The 18,826-nt window shown below is 48.8% G+C and overlaps 1 protein-coding gene across 1 annotated transcript in view; it reads right to left on the bottom strand.

Moving 5' to 3' along the window:
• Positions 1-1,918: 1,918 nt before the first annotated feature.
• Positions 1,919-18,826, bottom strand: part of FSCN1 (fascin actin-bundling protein 1) — a 29,902-nt gene continuing 12,994 nt past the window's right edge. Inside the window, exons 2-5 of the mRNA XM_081965781.1 lie at positions 9,060-9,216; positions 7,091-7,212; positions 6,307-6,474; positions 1,919-5,011 (exon numbers count right to left, since the gene is read on the bottom strand). Coding sequence (XP_081821907.1) covers positions 4,809-5,011; positions 6,307-6,474; positions 7,091-7,212; positions 9,060-9,216 — 650 coding nt within the window. The 3' untranslated portion in view covers positions 1,919-4,808. The remainder of the gene's footprint in view (positions 5,012-6,306; positions 6,475-7,090; positions 7,213-9,059; positions 9,217-18,826) is intronic.

Below are 18,826 nucleotides of genomic sequence, written 5' to 3'. Positions count from 1 at the left end.
ACCAAGGAGAGATTCAACCTGGAAATAAGGAGGGATTTCCTGACAGTGAGAACAATCAACCCATGGAACAGAAGTTGCTTTCGGAAGTTGTGGGAGCTTCATCCCTGGAGGCTTTCAAGAAGAGACTCTCAGGAATGGTGTAGGGTCTCCTACTTGGGAGGGGGGGATTAGACTAGATGACCTTCAAGGTCCCTTCCAACTATGTTAAATCTGTTAAATCTGCATCCCACAGCAATATTTTGCCGCGTTTATTGTTTCCACCAAGCAAAGAAGGGAGGAGAGGGAGGGGGGAAGGAAGGAGAGGAAGGAAGGAAGGAAAAGAAAGAATGTGAGAAAAAAAGAAAAAAAGTTTATTATCCACCAAAGCAAAGAATAGGGGTCATGCAAAATGAATTTTCAATCCAGCACTTAAAAAATAATAATAATTAAGAGGGAGTCTCTCTCTCTTGCTACTTCTGGGCTCCCGTCATTCTGCAGCATCTGAAGGAAGTTTAAACTTTTTTTTTTTTAAAAAACAAAAACCTTCCCTGCATAATTCAGAAGTGGACTTCAAGAGAATACCAGCCACTCCTGCCTTTAATGGTGGCTAAGCTAAACTAGGTTTCTCGTTCTGGTATGGGGGGGGGGGAATGAAAGCAGTGGGGGGGTGGGGGTGGAATTGGTCTGAAGTAGCAAGGAGGTTTCTGCAAATCGGGCTTTTTTGCCGTCTCATGGGGGCTGCAAGTCCCCATTTTTGATCTTCCGGGCAAGATGCTCCAGCAGGCCTCATCACCATGGCAACGGGAAAGCCTCATCCGTCAGCAGCCCTGCTTTTATTAAGGGTCAGATTCTGCAGCTCTGCAGGCTCTTGTGGGGGCTGATTTGCCTTGAGAAGGAACTAAAACCATGGCTATAAGACCCTCTGGCAAACTGCTCGGTTAAACTGCAGGCACCCCCTCACTTACAACCACAACGGAGTCCCAAATGTACGTTGTTAAGTGAGGCTCACTGGGCTGAGATGGTCAGCCAGTTCCAGGCCACGATGCAGTCCCACTGGAACGAGGCTCTCTGGCTCTTTTCCACCAATGGTGCTTCCCTCCAGCCTTCGCCCAAAGCCCCCCACCATGAGGCTGAAGCAGATCCCAAGTCGGAATTTCTGCCCCCCTCCGATCCTCACAAAAGGACCCCAAAGGGGGAGACTCTCTGCAGCAACACAAGCGTTCCTTGCATGTATCCAGCCCATGGGAGGATCCCTAATTTAGTGCAATATAAAAAATGCAAATAATTTTTCCGTGGACCACCAAAATTTTCTCACGGACCACCAGTTGGTGACCACAGCTCTAAAGGATGTAGCTTTGGAACCAAGTCTCAAGCTGGTTTCAAATATCCCATCATGTGGGGTTCCTTGGTGCTCTCTTGAGCTTGTTTCCTTGCAGACGTTTCATGACCCAACTAGGTAACGTCATCAGTGGTAGAAGGGAGTGGGGTTTGCTCTTTGTTTATATCCAAGTGGCTTTCCCCGTTTGTGGGTCCTTCTTAGGCTGGCGCTTATGGAGTTGGGAGTTCCTTGATTGGGGCATTGTTTATTGCTTGGTGTTAACCCACCCACACTATTGTGGCTTACAACTCTACAAAGAGGACAGTCCCTTCCTAAATGAATGCACATCTGTGAGTGAATTGTTTACAAATAAATGGGGAAGGGGAAAATACCTTGCAAGGCAAACAGGGTAAAGAATTATCTCTCAGGAAATGCAGGGCATAAACTCCCCTCTTTGTGGTCCTGCAAATGATATTATTTGTGTGTTTGTGTACCTTGCTAAGCTAAGCTGCCTCCTGTGGGGATCAGTGTTTGAGAGACCACCAAGAGAAAAGATTAAAAAAATCCATGAGTCAAATTTCCCAAAGTAGCCTCTAAAATAACCAAAGACGCAGCCAACAGTTTTATATCTGTATGCAGGTTTTTATTTTGTCAATTCTCTTCTCCATTTGATGCTTCTTATACAAATGGCACTTACAAAAAAGTGTTTTTAAAGGAGGGGGGAAAAATTAACTAAACATATCAGGATATGAGATGCTTTTCATAGCCACAATAGTCAAGGAAATAGAAGGCAAGAATTCTTGACTGACAAACTGTTACAGGAGGAAAGGCAGTGAGGTGTAACATGATCCAAATCCCACCAGGTGGGCAAGAGACACAGGAAAACAGGACAGACTCCGGAGGCCTACTGGGTTGTCATCTCTGCTCCCTAAATCGTGGTTTCTTTCACAAGCTTAAGGTTTCTAGAGTTTCCAGAACTTCAGCGCAATCCAGTTAAGATTCCCAGGCGAACCCCAGCTCAAAAACCCTCTTTTACTCATAAGGCAAATAATTTCCATTGCTATAAAGTTTAGAGCACCAATTCCTATCGAAGTCACCTTATGGATGGCAGAGTGTGGATGCTTTTGTTAAGGCTTAGGACGTGGTCCCTGCTGTTCCCCCCCTAAGTTAATCAAAAACCCACCAACCCCTTTGAAAATTTGGCCAAACCCCCTCCCCCAAAGTTAATGCGTTTAGGAAATACAAATCTGGATCTTAAAAATTCATGGATTTGGATCAGAGAGCACCATTTCAAGCGAAGTCCCCCCCCCGCAGACTTCAGGGGTAAATCTGGGGTCTGCTTGGCCTAAGGAAGCAGAGATTAAAACCCCAAGAAGCCATCGCATCGGATGACGACGACAAAATAATAATAAAATAAATCCACACAAAACGTGCGTGCACGGAAGACTCCTCGGGACTCCCCAAAGAGTTAAGCAACGTGTTAAAGATCAAGTTGGGCTAGGCCAAACAACGATCCTAGCAAAGCGGCTAAGTTAGGTTGGGCTTGGAGGGGCAAGTTGATCTAAGTCAAGAGAAGACTTTTCCTGTTCAACTTTCTATCTTTTGGGGTTCCGCGGGGGCAAAGTGCGGGATTCACAGAAGCAGACCCGGTGGGTCACGAGATGATGCTGGGGTCTCGTCTTGAGGAGGCCCTCAACATAGCTTGTCAAGAGAAGAGATGAGATGAGATGTGGGAAGCTGCTGAGATGCAGAAGCCAGAAATGGCTACGTTGACTCAGAGTTTACAATTGGGGGGAGGGGGGGGGAAGCAGGCGGCGAGATGAGAAGACGACAAATATTCCAGTTGAGGTCAACAGGTAGAACAATGCAGTGGACATGTGTTGTGCAAATGATGCTAGTTTAAGGGACACAGATAAGTTGGCGATGGAGGATTCCCCTGAAGAGTTTGTGGACACGCAGCATGGCTTCACCTCTGCTTGACCCACTCCTCCCAATACCTTCCCCACCATCTCGTCTTCCATACCTCCCTCCCCCCAAAAAATCTACAAAGACATTTCAGTGAAAAGTACTTGGGAGGAAAACCAAGGGAGATCCAATTCTCCTGCGGACTGATCTGCGTCATGACTAAGTCCCTGTTCAATTTTTCAAGTCAGTTGTATCAGCTGCTGGCAGGGAAGCTGCCCTCCATCATGGATGAACGGTGAAGAGAAACAGAGGAGATGTCGAGATGTTTCTCCCCCAGCCAAAGCAAGAGGGAGGGAGGGGGGAAATGAGACGCGCGGACATACTGATGTGCAACTCAACGCCTTTATCTGATGCATCCATCCGTAAGCAACAGCTTCACGGTAGTCCTGGCCTGCTCTAACCAAATGTTAAGACCTCCCCAATGATGAGAAAGGTAGAAAAGAGACAAAGGGAAATTCGATTACGGTTGCACCTTTCAGGGAGAAAGGGAAAAGAACCATAAGGCAACATCAATGGCTTCTCGGCGTGTTTCGGGGAGATGTTTAGAGATGCTTTGGGGGAGGGGTGCACAAGGGTGGGGGGAAAAAAACCAAGGAATTCTCTTGGATCTTTTGAGGATGAGATGAACGCGCGGAGGTCCAGTACGATTCCATTTGGAAAGAAGCAGCTCGTTTAGTCTGTGAGCATCAAGACAGACCTTCTGTCCTGCTTTGGTAGCTCACCTTAGATTCACATCTTGTCTCTTTCTCCTACCCCTCCTTCTTCTCTCATCCCAAGGGATGACAAGATACGCTAAGCGACTTCTCCTCTATCTTCGCCAAAGAAGGGGGATGAGTAACTTAAAAAAGCCAAGAAAGAGAACTCTTCGTTCTCACTGCAGAAGATATCCCAGCTCAAACTGGGAAAGCCCAGCTGAGGACAAGAATCACGGACCCCCACCTACACCGAGACAGAAGGTGGGGTCCTGAGCCCACAAAACCCTCAAAGTTTTCCAAAGTGGGCTCTTGCTGAGCTCAATACTAGCTCTTCCTGAAGACACACCCACATCATCTCAGGAGGAGGGGGAACAGATGGGGAGGGGTGGAGTAGGGCACGTTTTCCGATTCCAAGGATGAGAAATATATTCCTTTTCGATTCGGAACTGAATTGATTTCAATTCAGCAGAGGTCGAAAGGAGAGGTTCGTTCATTCCCCCCCACCCAACGTTTCCCTTCTTTCTCCCTGCTAACAAAAAGTCCACAAGGTGAGAGCAGGACATTTTCTGCAGATCAACAATGGTTTGTTTTCTTCTTCCAGTTTTAGATGAGCTCACGTAACAAAGGGAGGGGAGGGGGAAAAACTCAACTTAAAACAACAACAACAACAACAACAACAATATGGCAGACCAAAGGCAGCAGGCCAAGTCTGAAAGATATAATCCCTCTTTGAAAAAGACACACCAGAACATACCAAAAGGAAAATTCCTGCAGGAAGTTGGCAACCGAAAAAAAGGAAAGGGGGGGGGAGAGAGGAAGCGTAGAGCGAAGGGAAGGAGACTAAAGTGCGTTTAATACTCCCAGAGGGTGGAGGGCTCAATGGCGTCGGCGGAGGCTTTGAGGACCCCGGCATGGTCGCCCTTCAGGTATTTGTTGTTGACTTTGATGGCCACCTTGTTAAAGTCGCAGAACTCGAAGAAGAAGTCCACGGGAGAATCGCTGCTGCTGGTGATGGACGCCTCGTTTCCCACCATCCAATATTTTCCGGTGGAATCTGAAAAGGAGAAGGGGGAGAGGGAAACCGATTCAAGGCGGCGCCTCCAGCAGGGCCACAGGATGTCGGCCGCAAAGGATCAGAACCATTGGAAGGGTTGTAGCATAGAAGATTTATTCAAGGCTACTGTTGTGGCCTCTTGGCGACCTCCAGGGCCAAATCAGAGGAGGAGGAGGAGGAGGAGGAGGAGGAGGAGGAGGAGGAGGAAGAGGGGGAGTCAGGATCAGCATCAAGGCAACCTGAGAGCTCCGAGGGGGAAGGAGGAATGGAGCTGGAAGAGAGAGAGGTGGAGCCTGGGTCGTCTGTCAGCCCTCAGATGGGGAGTCAACAGCCCCCAGGTCTGGAGGTAGCTGATGAGGAAGAGGAGGGACAGCTGGGTCCAGGGCATGATGCACAGAAGGCAGAGGAGAGGAGAACAGTGGAAATATATGGGCCGGTCCTTGGGACGGAAGAGCCACTGCTGCTAGTGAAGTCCCACCCTAGCTCTGGGGATAAAAGGCAGAGAGCAGAGATGAATAGGTGTGCAGAAGACACAGGGGAGAGGAGAACAGTGGAAATCTATGGGCCGGTCCTCAGGACGGAAGAGCCGCTGCTGCTAGCGAAGCCCCACCCTATGTCTGGGGATAAAAGGCAGGGGGCGGAGATGAATAGATGTGGCAGACAACTTATTTGTCTTCCAGCCTTGTTAGCCTGTGTTGAGAGAGAAACTTTTTGTTTCTGAATCCTTGAGTTCACTTCAGAGGGTTTGTCGTGGATGGGGAGCTGGGTCAGAACACCTACACCCAAGTAAAGTTCAACAAAATTGGCACCAAAGAAGGGCCAACGGAATTCAAGAGGGGTTTGGACTTGGACCATTTGTGGCAACGTTAAGGATTCTAGGCTGATGGCTTGCTTAACTCCTCCTCCCCACCAGTCCTGCCTGATCTTCTCCTACGGTCTCCAGCAGACTCTTCCCCCAAATTATTTGAGCATCTGTGGGGCCAGGATAGTTCAAACCTGCCTTAATGCGAACTTCCTACTTTCAATCTCAACTCCTCCAGGAAGGGATGTGGAGGACATCACCCGCCTTTTTCTGGACTTCGGTGTCCATAATCCTCCCAACCGGTGTGTGGCTAGGAATTCTGGGCGCTGACAGCAGACTTCAGTATGGCAACTAGTTGGGGAAGGCTGACCGGTGCCCTAAGGCAGAGGTCTTCAAGAATTCTGGGAGTTGAAATCCACAAGTCTTAAAGGTGCCAAGTTTGGGGACCCCTGCCCTAAGGAGAGTCTGCTTCACGGCCAGGGAGAGTCCTTACCTTTGATGTTGTAGGCACCATCGTTAAACTCCAGCTGAAAGATATCGTAAGAAGATCGATTGCAATCTAAGGTGCCCGTCATCTTCCGACAGCCGATGAAGCCATGTTCTCCACGGAAAACGATGATGGGCCTGTTAATCAGCTTCATGAGGAACTGCTCGGTCTCACCTGCCATTGGAGAATGGAGGGAACGGAGCGATATTTACCAGGAAACCAATTTGCTTCCCACTATATCCAGGTTAGCTCCAATCGCCCCAACCTCAGGACGGCCACGTTTAACCAGCGGACGCTCCCACCATGATACACTCCTGGCTTCTCCTGATAAGGTAAAGGTTCCCCTCGGACATATGTGCTAGTCGTTCCTGACTCTAGGGGGCGGAGGGTGCTCATCCCCATTTCAAAGCCGAAGAGCCAGCGCTGTCTGAAGACGTCTCCGTGGTCATGTGGCCTGCATGACTCAACACCAAAGGCCCACGGAATGCTGTTCCCTTCCCACCAAAGGTGGTTTCTATTTTCCTACTCGCATTTTTTAACATGCTTTCGAACTGCTAGGTTGGCAGAAGCTGGGACAAGTCACGGGAGCTCACTCCGTTAGGCGGCGCTAGGGATTCGAACCGCCGAACTGCTGACCTTCCCAATTAACAAGCTCAGTGTCTTATCCAATGAGCCACTGCGTCCTGCCTGATAAAAGTCCCTTTCGGGAGAGGGGGCGGTATATAAACGCTAATAATAAATAAATAAATAAATAAAACACCTGATCGACAGAGGCAAAGAAAGCACTTACTGGCCGTTTCGACCGTAGCAGCAAGCTGCCCGTTCTTCTTGGCAGTGACGTATTTGCCGTTGGCAGCTTTCAGAGTGATACGCCGGTCACACCACTCAATGTCGAAGTAGCAGTTGGCATTCCTGCTGGAGCAAAGCAAGACTGAGAAGGGCCTTTTCTGTCATAGCATCAGGGGAGAACGAACGACCAACGTTCCCCAGTCCCCACCCCTTGTCAGGACCACAACGCAACCAAGGATGGTTTCGACACCCCTCGTGTCGATGGTGGTAGCTTTCTCCCAATTTCTCCACACACTTCTGAAAAAATGAGGTGTTTTTTTCCCCCTGCTGTGGCCTCTGGACAGCACGAGCATCTCCACAAACTTAATAGCACTTAGCAATAGCACTTAGACTTATATACCGCTTCACAGTGCTTTTACAGCCCTCTCTAAGTGGTTTACAGAGTCAGCCTCTCTTGCCCCCAACAATATGAGTCCTCATTTTACCCACCTCGGAAGGACGGAAGGCTGAGTCAACCTTGAGCCGGTCAGGATCGAACTCTTGGCAGGGGGCAGAGTTAGCCTGCAACACTGCAGTCAGCTGAAGTAGCCTGCAGTACTGCTCTCTAGCCACTGTGCCACCTCAGCTCTACTTAACGGCCAATGAGTTGAGTCTTTTCCAGCCCACGGGGTCATTTTTTCCCAGATGTATTTATTTTCTTAAGCATTGAGCAAATAAATGTTTGCGGCCTGGCACCGAAGCCATACGCAAAACATTTCGAATTTGAAAACAAGATTGTTTAGGCGCAGTGTTTCTCAACTTTGGCGACTTTAAGTCCTGTACACTTCAACTTCCAGAATCCCCCAGCCAGCTGGCTGGGGAATTCTGGGAGTTGAAGTGCACAGGACTTAAAAGTCGCCAAGGTTGAGAAACACTGGTTTAGGGATTCTGGATATGTTTGGCGTTTTGACCCTGTTGGACATCAAATTCAGAAACCTTCCAGAACAGTCAAAGTTATTTTGGCCTCAGATGTTATTTTATTTTTTTGTTTTTGCACAAGTGCTGTTTAAGTTCACCGTGTTTGAATCATTCTCTCTTGGGAGCAGGTAGCGTTTGCATGTACTGTCACACCCTGATCAAACACTTTGTATTTTGGAAATTAAAACCCCATTCCCCACAGGACCAGTTGCTGGGCTCTTCATGCTAAACTATTGGTTATTTCAACTACTTGGTGGAATAAACTAGAATGGTGGGATTCCTACAGCATGCTCAAGCAAGCAATTTGTTCTGAGCTAGGCTTCCCCCAAAAGCAGGAGGCAGAGTCCTGGTCCCGACAAAACCCCTTTTATTAAACAAATATGAATTCCTCTCCTTCACATTCGGCAAAGGCCTAGCAAAGAGTCTTTCAAAGGAATATTTATGACCACAGACCTTATCTATCTTGGAAAGCTGCCATGTGAATATTTGCCAAATGAAGTGCTGTGCAAGGAAAGACTGGGCACAGAGTCTCTGAGATTCAAAGACAGATCTTCACACTCCTGAAATGAATCTAACAACTGAATGAACGAATTGTTTCCTGCAAAGCCCCCGCCCCTTTCACTCCTATGGGAAGGGCCATTCACCGTCCATCTGTGGCTTTGCTTCCAAGTTGACCCTGATTTCTTAGTTGTTCTTTCCTTCTGGCAGCTCTGCGCATACGCACACTGGGAACAGGCTCCAGCTGTTCCTTTGCCTCACTGCTCCATAGGCACCTGATCACTGCCAGACGGCCTTGGCCCCCTCTCTGCCTCCTACGCAGAGCCCTCCTCCGAGTCTTCCCCAAACTCCAAGACTGTCCCACGTTCCTTCCCAACCTCCTCACTGTCCGACTCTGCTGCCAGCTCCGCTGGAGGGCCACAACAACAATTTAAGGGCTTAGCACAAAGCAAGGACTCAAACTCATAACCCATTCCCACAGATTTCTTAGCAATCTTGGAGTAACTGGAACTCACTTAGTCAAGGCAGTGGATTGCACTCCACCGTTGGAGGTCAGAGTCCAGTATTTCCCAGTACAAGTCCTGAAGGTGCATTTCTTGGTCTCTTTGTTGATTTCCATCTGGAAGGTTTCCTGGTCACCCTCTTCATCTTGGTTGGCTGAGAGATCGATCCCTAGAAGAAGAGACACAGATGGCGGAGGGAGTCAAGGCCCCCTAGGTTCTGGAGAACTGGTAGCGGAAACTTTGAGTAGTTCAGAGAAGCGGCAAATAGGCTGGCCCCGCCCCTGATACCTCCCAGTCGAGCTTCTTTTGTTGCCCTGAACAGGAGAACGGAGTTGGAAAGCAGGTTAATGGGGTGGGGAAGGAATGGGGATTTTGCAGTATACTTCCCCTGCCACACCCACAAAGCCACACCACGCCCACAAAGCCACGTCCACAGAACTGGTAGTAAAACATTTTGAATCCCACCACTGATCCAAAGTCTTATCTGTCTATACAGGTAGTCCTCACTTAGCAAGGCTGGGGAATTCTGGGAGTTGAAGTCCACAAGTCTTAAAAGTTACCATGGATGGCTGAGGAATTCTGGGAGTTGAAGCCCATGAGTCTTAAAGTTGTCACAGTTGGACAACCCTGGTTTAGGCTCTTCTCAAAGCTAGCACATCTAACCACCACCGAATTCTGGAAGTCACAGTACACGCATCTTACAAAGCTGAGAAATGCTGCTTTAAGCTAATGCAAATTTGACCCTGTAGAAGAGGAATAAGGATGATGGAACTGAAAAACCCATGGCTGGTTGGGGAATTCCGGGAGTAGAAGTCCCCAAGTCTTAAAACCTGCCACAGTTGGACACCCTTGTCAAAAGACCCTGTTCATCCCCAGGGAGGAATCTAAGAGAAAAATGCTTCATTGGCAGTCGCTGCGGCTTCTCAAAATTCACACGGCCCAACACCAACTGCTGACATGCTTGGCAAGTCCCACGCTTGAAATTCCTCAGAGTTCAGATTTGCATCCTCAGCATTTCTGTCTCGGCTCCAATGAGCACAAAACAAAAAACAACCCTCCGGGGTAGAGACAACCAGCTAAAGAGAGGATGATAAGATGGCAGGAACCCCATGGAGAAAAGAGAAAGAAAGAGGTGGAATGGCACGCAGTTGTCCCGACTTCTAAGCTAACCCCACGGAGAAGAACCGAAAAAGTAGCAAGACGGCATCCTGACATTCCCCAGGAAGGCAACTAAGGAGTGAAGTGTTAATACCACTTTATAAGGCCTTGGTAAGGGCATACTTGGAATACGGCATCCAGTTTTGGTTGCCACGATGCAAAAAAAGATGTGGAGAGAGGGCAGAGAAGAGCAACAAAGATGATGAGGGGACTGGAGGCTGAAACATATGAAGAACGGTTGCAGGAACTGGGTATGTCTAGTTTGATGAAAAGAAGGATTAGGGGAGACATGATAGCAGTGTTCTGATATCTCAGGGGCTGCCCCAAAGAAGAGGGAGTCAAGCTATTCTGCAAAGCACCTGAGTGTAAAGCAAGAAGCAACGGGTGGAAACTAATCAAGGAGAGAAGCAAGCTGGAAATAAGGAGAAATTTCCTGACGGAACAATAAATCGGTTGAGCTTCATCCCTGGAAGCTTTCAAGAAGAGACTGGACTGCCATCTGTCAGAAATGGTGTAAGGTCTCCTGCTTCAGCGGGTGTGTGTGTGTTGGACTAGATGACCTCCAAGGTCCCTTCCAACTCTGTTATTCTATATTCAACGGAACAGAAGTTGCCTCCAGAAGTTGTGGGAGCTTCATCCCTGGAAACTTTCAAGAAGAGACTGGACTTCCATCTGTCAGGAATGGTGTAAGGTCTCCAGCTTGGGCGGGAAGGTTGGACTAGATGACCTACAAGGTCCCTTCCGACTCTTATTAATTTGTATCAGAATCTGCTAGCTAGCTAATTCTTCACTGGCTGCTTCAGAGGTTCCTCTTCTGAGGACTTTTTAGAGTTTTAAGAGTTTCTTGGCCTCCGAGACTCTGCCTTCCTGCCCGTTTGCTCTTAAGCGCAGACAGGAAATGGGCCTTTTCTTTCTTACAAAAATAAACCCATCTTAGGCAGTCAAAAAGCATCATCGACTCCATAAAATGTCTGACGTGCAAAATTAGAGCAAGGAAGGAAACTGGGCGGATGGCTGGGGGGGGCAGGAGGGGGGAATTGACCCATCCATTCTGCTACCCAAGCAGAAACTAATGGGAGAAACGGACCAGAAAGCTCCCTTCTGCATGGTAGAGCACAGGAAGGCCTGAGGGAATGGGGGTCGCGATGGGATGGACACAACCTCTCAACTAATAACAAAAACCAAGTTCCATTTATGACGGTTTGTAGAACTCCACGTTCAGCCTTCCCAGGCAACATCCAACAAGCAAAAATCAAAGGAGGAAAACCAGATCTGCTTAATCACAGCCAGATTCTCTTAACGATCCTGCCCCCCCCAAAAAAAGTTCCTAAAAATCAGATGCAACTTGCTTAATCCCTGCCTTCCTTAGCGATGGAAATTCTAATCCCGGCTGTGGTTGTAAAGGACACGCTGCAGAAGGGAGCTTAGAACTATGGAGAAAATCCCTAACTGCGAGAAGGATTCATGAACCCAACTTGCCTCCAGAAGTTGTGAGTGCTTCATCGTTGGGTCTTTTCAAGAAATTGGACAGCCCCTTTGTCCAGAATGGTAGAGGCTCTCCTGCTTGAGCAGGGGGTCGGATAAGAAGACCTCCAAGGTCCCTTTCAACGCTGTTATAAAACCATTTCTGAATTGTCACTCAGAATTACAATATAATAATAACAACAACAACAGAGTTGGAAGGGACCTTGTAGGTCATCTAGTCCAAGCAGGAGACCCTACACCATTTCTGACAGAGGGCAGTCCGGTCTCTTCTTGAAAGCCTCCAGGGATGAAGTTCTCACAACAACTGAAGTACAATTTGGCAGTTCCAATCTCACTAGGCTCCAGATTGACTCAGCCTTCCATCCTTCCGAGGTGGGTAAAATGAGGACCCAGATTGTTGGGGGCAAGAGGCTGACTCCGTCAACCACTTAGAGAGGGCTGTAAAAGCTAGCCCAGCAGCAGGAACACATCCTTGGCACTGGTCTTCTCTCCAGCAGCCCCGGCAAAGCAGAGCTTCTGCTATCAGAGCAGAAAATTCTGAATTATGGCCAAAGAACCAGCTACATCTATTTCTATGGAAACTGCATACATCGTGGAGCCGGATGACAGGGACTTAAACCCACTCTATTTGTTCAGCGGCAGCTGGATTTAGCTAAAGGCTGAGTGTGTTTGTCAACTACGCAAGCCCTCCAACTGCCGGCGTGTTGCCCAGGCATCTTGGTCCTCGGGACACCCCCACAATTTTTAAAAAAAAAACCCTTCTACAATTCAGTCCCAGGATTGAGATTTACCTGTCTGGAGCCCCATAACCTGGCCTGCATTTTCGGTATGCTTTGTGGCTTTGTGCTACAACCCACAAAAGTGAAATTGCGCTGTCAATTCCACACTTGGTTTTAAAGAGGCAGTAAGGCTTGGGGAGGAAAGCGATGGCAAATCTGGACAGCATCCTAAAAAGCAGAGACATCGCCCTGCCAACACAAGTGTGTCTAGTCAAGGGTACGGTTTTCCCAGTTGCAATGTGTGGCTGTGAAAGTTGGACCATAAGGAAGGCTGAGCGCCAAAGAATGGAGGCCTTTGAACTCTGGTGCTGGAGAAGACTCCTGCATTGAGTCCCTTGGACTGCAAGGCCATCCAACCGGTCAGTCCTAAAGGAGATCAACCCTGATTGCTCTTTAGAAGGCCAGATCCTGAAGAGGAAACTCAAAGACTTTGGCCACCTAATGGGAAGGAAGAAGGACTCCCTGGAGAAGAGCCTCATGCTGGGAACGATGGAGGGCAAAAGAAGAAGGGGACAACAGGGAAGGAGGTGGCTGGATGGAGTCACCGAAGCAATCAGCGTGAGCTTCAATGGACTCCAGAGGATGGTAGAGGACAGGAAGGCCTGGAGGAACGTTGTCCTTGGGGTCGCGATGGATCGGACATGACTTTGCAACTAACAACAACAAGGTTCTGGAGTTTTAAAACCTTAAAAACCCCTTCAAAAGCTTGGTTTTAAGGAGTTTTTAAGGTTTTACGTCCTTTTTTAATTTTATTTTAAGGACTGGCTGGGGAACTCCTGGGAGTTGAAGTCCACAAGTCTTCAAAGTTGCCAAGGTTGGAGACCTCTTCTCTACAGCAATTCCTGGGTGCTGCAGCCGTTCCCAATTTCTCTGCAAAGGCATAAGTGGGCCTTTTTATCAGGCTGGGGTGTGATGGTGGGGGAGAGAGCTAGCTCCATTCAGCTTGGACCCCAAAACCACCATAGGCAGATCCCCATAGGCAGGCAGACGTTTAATTACCAGCCTCCTGAAGGCCAGACAAAGGGCTTCGGAGTCAGATGATTTCCCAGTGTGGCAATTAAGGAAGGAGATGAGCAGAGGGGTGGGTGGGGAGAGGGGTGGGGAGGCCACAGGAGAAAGCTTGACTCATCCTAGATTTTTGCAGGGAGGAAGAATTGGGGGGGGGGGGGAATGCAGCTGGAAACACAAGGAAGCTGGATTTGCCAAACAGGATTGCTTTAAATCCAAGAGTGAGTGCAGAAAAGAGCAACCAAGATGATTAAGGGACTGGAGGCCAAAACATAGGAAGAACGGTTGCAGGAACTGGGGATGTCTAGTTGAATGAAAAGAAGGACTAGGGGTGACATGATAGCAGCCTTCCAATATCTCAGGGGCTGCCCCAAAGAAGAGGGAGTCAAGCTATTCTCCAAGGCACCCGAGGGTAGAACAAGAAGCAACAAGATGGAAATGAACCAAGGAGAGCAGCAACCTAGATTGAAGGAGAAACTTTCTGACAGTGAGAACGATTCATCAGTGGAACGACTTGCCTCCAGAAGTTGTGAATGCCCCAACACTGGAGGTTTTTTTGAGACCGCCGTTTGCCTAAAATGGTATATATCCCACTTAAGCAGGGGGTTGGGTTAAAAGAACTCCAAGGTCCTTTCCAACTCGGCTATTCTGTTAGGATTCTTCCATTGTCCCCTTTTATGAAATCCAGAGATGGCCAAGGCCAGGTCTTTTCCATCCAGCCAAGCCATTCTTCCAGCTAACCTTTCAGCTCGACGACGTTGAGGAAGGCGAGAACAGGAGCCGGGAGCTGATGGCAGCTTATAAGTTTGCCAATCTTTCAAGCCAGAGAAAACTTGGGACGCAACATGCAACACGGAAATGAGAACTTCCATTCTCATTTCCCTAAGCCTGGCCCTCCATCCCTCCACTTCCCTAAGCCTGGCCCTCCACCTCTCCATCTTTGCTGCAAACAAAGGCAGAATAAAGATCAGGGATAAATCTTAGGGGAAAGCAGCAACGTCTGGCAGCAGGCGTGTTGAATAGGGCACACGCCAAGCTGCAGGGGCTGTGAATCCTTCCAGAAGGGCACAATGAGATTTCTTTGGCTCTGCTGGGAGACAAGGCTATGGCAAACCCAGCTGATCAGCCCCGACTGGCAGCTCTGGGCACACAGCCCCAGAGGGAGCAGTAACCCCAGTCCTGCCCTCCTCTCTCCGGCTCAACCCACGGGGCATTTCTTGGGGTCACGAAGAGCCGAACAAAGGCAAGAGAACTGCAATATTGATCATATTTACGCCGGAGGCGGAATTTCACTTCAGACCAAGGTGGCCTTAAGGAACATTACTTACCCCTTTGGGAGGGTGCGAAAAGACAACAGAAACATTGGGGGGGTGGAGGCAGTAAAATAGCGCCCCCATGTATTGGAAAAGCCGTCACGAGGATCATTTTAAGGTCTAAGTTTCTAGTCCACAGGATTGGTCCCCAAATTCTAGTGGCGGCCTCCGGTGTCGCCGAATTGCAGTCGTTTTATTGCGACTGGGAAATCTTCAACGGAGGGAAAATCATCCTTGGGGGAGGGGGGGTGTCTTGCGATTTCATGCATTGAATTTGGGATTAAAATTGGATGCTTGCCTCGCCTTGGAGGGCCGCGCGCCATTTTCCAGCTGTGCACACTCCGTTTTAGGAGACCATTCCCCAAATGAGGTTGCATGTTCCAAGCCCTTCTTTTTTGCACGAGATCCTCCCCCAACCCCCACCCCAAATAGGATCCTGAATCGACCCTCCCTCTGTAAAATAAGCCAGGAGTTGTTAAGCACCTGCCTTTGTTCAAAAGTCCTTGCGTCCACCCATTAAGGCAGGGGTGTCCAAACTTGGGAACTTGAAGACTTGTGGACTTCAACTCCCAGAATTCCCCCCTGGGGAATTCTGGGAGTTGAAGTCCACAAGTCTTCAAGTTCCCAAGTTTGGACACCCCAGCATTAAGGCATCAGGAAATAATTCAAAGGCCCACTTTTTAAAGCAAGACGTTTTAAAAATAGGGTGTTTCATTTTTTAATCTCTCGTCGTTCTCCTTCTCCTGACTAAGTAGACCCCGAAACCTCTCCCCCCCCCCAAAAAAAAATCAAGGACTGCTTATTCAGCACATCCTGGCTTACGCCTGCAGGTGCAACCCCCCCTCTCTTCCTCATTACCCCAATTTGCAAAAACTGCCCCAAGAGAACTGCCTTCCCATCAAAGCAGCAAATCAACACAACCCTGTAACAACCCTTGGGGAACGCAAAGGGTGTGCGAGTCACATCTGGCAGGTGGAAAGGAGCAGGCCCCGAGAAGCTCAGCCTTTCTTCTTTACATTTGTCATACTTATACATTTGTTATTCCATTTAATAGATTATAATATACAATTTGGATTGCTTTATTTACCATCCCTTCCGCCTGTTATAACACCACCTTATTTTCCCTTTCTTATCTGCCTCCTTCCCTTCTCTCCTTCCTTCCTTCCTTCCTCCTCTCCTTCCCCTTCCTTCTTCCCTTGCCTCTCCCCTGCTCCTACTCTCCCCCTTCCCCTTCATACCCTGTCTCCTTCTCTTTCTCTCCCTTCCACCCTCCTCTCCTTACCTCTTTCTTCCTTCCCTCCTCTTCCTCTCCTCCTCTCTCTCTTTTCTTTTTCTGTTGTTATTGGTGTCTCTTTCAAATCTCAGTTTATGTTTCCTTGGGATGTGTATTTCCACAAACCCAAATATAGTTTAGTATTATTTCTTATTCCTTTGCCTTCTCTAATCTATCCTATGTTTTCCCCCCTTTATATCTCACTCTTGAATATATACTTGTATATTTAGCACTTTCTTTTCTGTTTTCCCCCTCTCCTCCCCACTCCCCGGTTTCTCGTTTAATAGTGTAGCTCAGCCTTTCCAAGACCTGCGGAGATGCTATTTCACACCCCGCTCCCGGCCAGAAAAAAATACGATTGCAAAGCTGAAATCTCGGGCAGAGACTTAGGAGGCAGCAAATTCTGGTTCTGCCCTCTTTGCCATCTTTTCTAGGCTCACTGTGCCAACTAGGGTTCACCCTTTTGGGAATCTCTGCAGAGCCAACCCAGCTAACCGGTGCCAACTCCGGCCAGCTGCACAACTCTTGCGGATAATAAGTCCATTCACAGTGCGTTTTCCCAGGTTCACGGCTGAGGGGAAAAAAAAATTAATTGGACCGGTTCAGGGCCAAGTGGCCACCTGTTGCTCTTCGGGACCGAATGGGCTGTGGGAACAGCCCAGATGCAAAAGGTGGGGACTTCCACCCGGCTCTGCTAGTCATCATTTTTTTGTCGTTAGAAAGGGTGGTGCCCTTCCTTCCCTACGCATCAATTGAAGGGCAAAGCAGGAGTTTCCACATTGGTCTCTGGCCAGGCTGACCGAAACAGATGCCCTCCGGTCACCAGGGATGGAAACAGATTTTTAAGGAGGGATCTCTTGATCCAAAACATGGCAACCTATTGTGCTTCGTGTTCTGACCGAGGCTTCCCGAGAGCCTGAAGCAAACTCCTGGTCCCGACAAAAACCCCTTTTATTAATGGACTGTGAATTTGGCTCCTTCGCATCCAGCAAAGTCCTTCCAGGGAGGATTTACGGTCACAGACCTTATCTGGCTTGGAGAGCGGCCAGGCCGATCTCTGCAGAACTTGGCAAAGAGTCTCGGAGAGTCACGAATCAATGAAGTGAACTGATTGTCTCCTGCAAACTCCACTCCCCTTTCGCTCCTCTTTTATTTCCTCTGGGAGGGGCCATTCATTGTCCACCTGTGGCCTTACTCCCAAGTCGACCCCTGTTCTTTAGCCGTTCCCTTCGTCTGGCAACTTTGCGCATGCGCACACTGGGAACAGGCTCCAGCTGTTCCTCTGCCCCATTGATGTCTGACTCCGAAGGCAGCTGATAACTGGCATAGCGCTCTGGCCTCTTCCCTGCCTCCGACACAGAGCCATTATCAGAGCCTTCCCCAGACTCCACGACTGGCCGAGGTTCCTCCCCAGCCTCCTCACTCTCCGAATCTGCTGCCAGCTCTGCTGGTCACTGGTGGGCCACTACAGGAGTATAAATCCATTCCTCACCATCCAGTGATAGCCCTACCTTGGGCTGCAAGAACAGGGGTTCCATTCTTAGCCAGGCTGCTTTACCAGTAGAATTTATTTCTGCACAATCAAATCGAGATCAATCTGGGAGGACATCCGGAGGATCTTAACCCTGGATCGATGCAACTCTGCATCACGTCAATCGGAAAACGGTAAAAATATTTTTAAAAAAGTCATTGGATTGCAATAACAAGAGAAAGAGAGGACTGATGGGAAAGAGCCACATGATTTATAAAAAGGTAAAGGTTCCCCTCGGACATATGTGCTAGTCGTTCCTGACTCTAGGGGGCGGTGCTCATCTCCGTTTCAAAGCCAAAGAGCCAGCACTGTCCGAAGATGTCTCATTGGTCACATGGCCGGCATGACTAAATGCCGAAGGCGCACGGAACGCTGTTCCCTTCCCACCAAAGGTGGTTCCTATTTTTCTACTTGCATTTTTTACCTGCTTTCGAACTGCTAGGTTGGCAGAAGCTGTGACAAGTCACGGGAGCTCACTCCGTTATGCGGCGCTGGGGATTCGAACCGCCAAACTGCCAACCTTGTTTCACGTTAGGGTTTTTTTTTCCTGTCGCCTACCGTCCTCCAGAATCTCAGAGTGAGTGGACTGCCGGTGTACGCGCGAGTTAGAGCTAACACACCTCATGACAAAAAATGTGGGTGTTCAGCGAAAGGCAGGTGTGCAAACCCCCCCAAGATTGAAAACAACACTAAGGACCAGAATGCCTCTTCCTCCAACGCATCTCCCTTCTCTATCCTTGACGCAACCTAGCTTTGCAAACTGGGTTGTTTATTCCCAAGGCGGCAAGTGGGCATTGACAAGAAAGCAGCCGTTTCCTTGAGTTGGATGGAGACTAACTGACCCTCCCCAGGAGGCAAAAGCCATTCTCCACTTTGGATGGGGGGTTGGTGGCTGGTGGTCTCCGAGCTTGGTGGTTTTCTTGCAGATGTTTCGTTATTAAAACTTGATCGCGTTGATGATGTTTCCTAGTTGGATCATGAAGCACCTTGCAAGAAAAGCACCAGGCTCAGACAGCACCAAGGAGATGGGTGGGAGGGAGGGAGGGAAGGAAGGAAGGAAGGATGAAGGAAGGTTACTAATGATGTCTCCTAGTTGGGTCATGAAACGTCTGCGAGAAAACCACCAACCACCAGAGAGCAGAAGGAGAAGGGAAGGAAAGACATGATAGCATTGTTCCAATATCTCAGGGGTTGCCACAAAGAAGAGGGAGTCAAACTATTCTCGAAAGCAC

The sequence above is a fragment of the Natrix helvetica genome, assembly GCF_964273705.1.
Source record: "Natrix helvetica genome assembly, chromosome: 13".
Classification (NCBI taxonomy): Eukaryota; Metazoa; Chordata; class Lepidosauria; order Squamata; family Natricidae; genus Natrix; species Natrix helvetica.
Note: the sequence above shows the minus strand (reverse complement) of the source record. Positions and strands in the feature narration are given on the sequence as shown.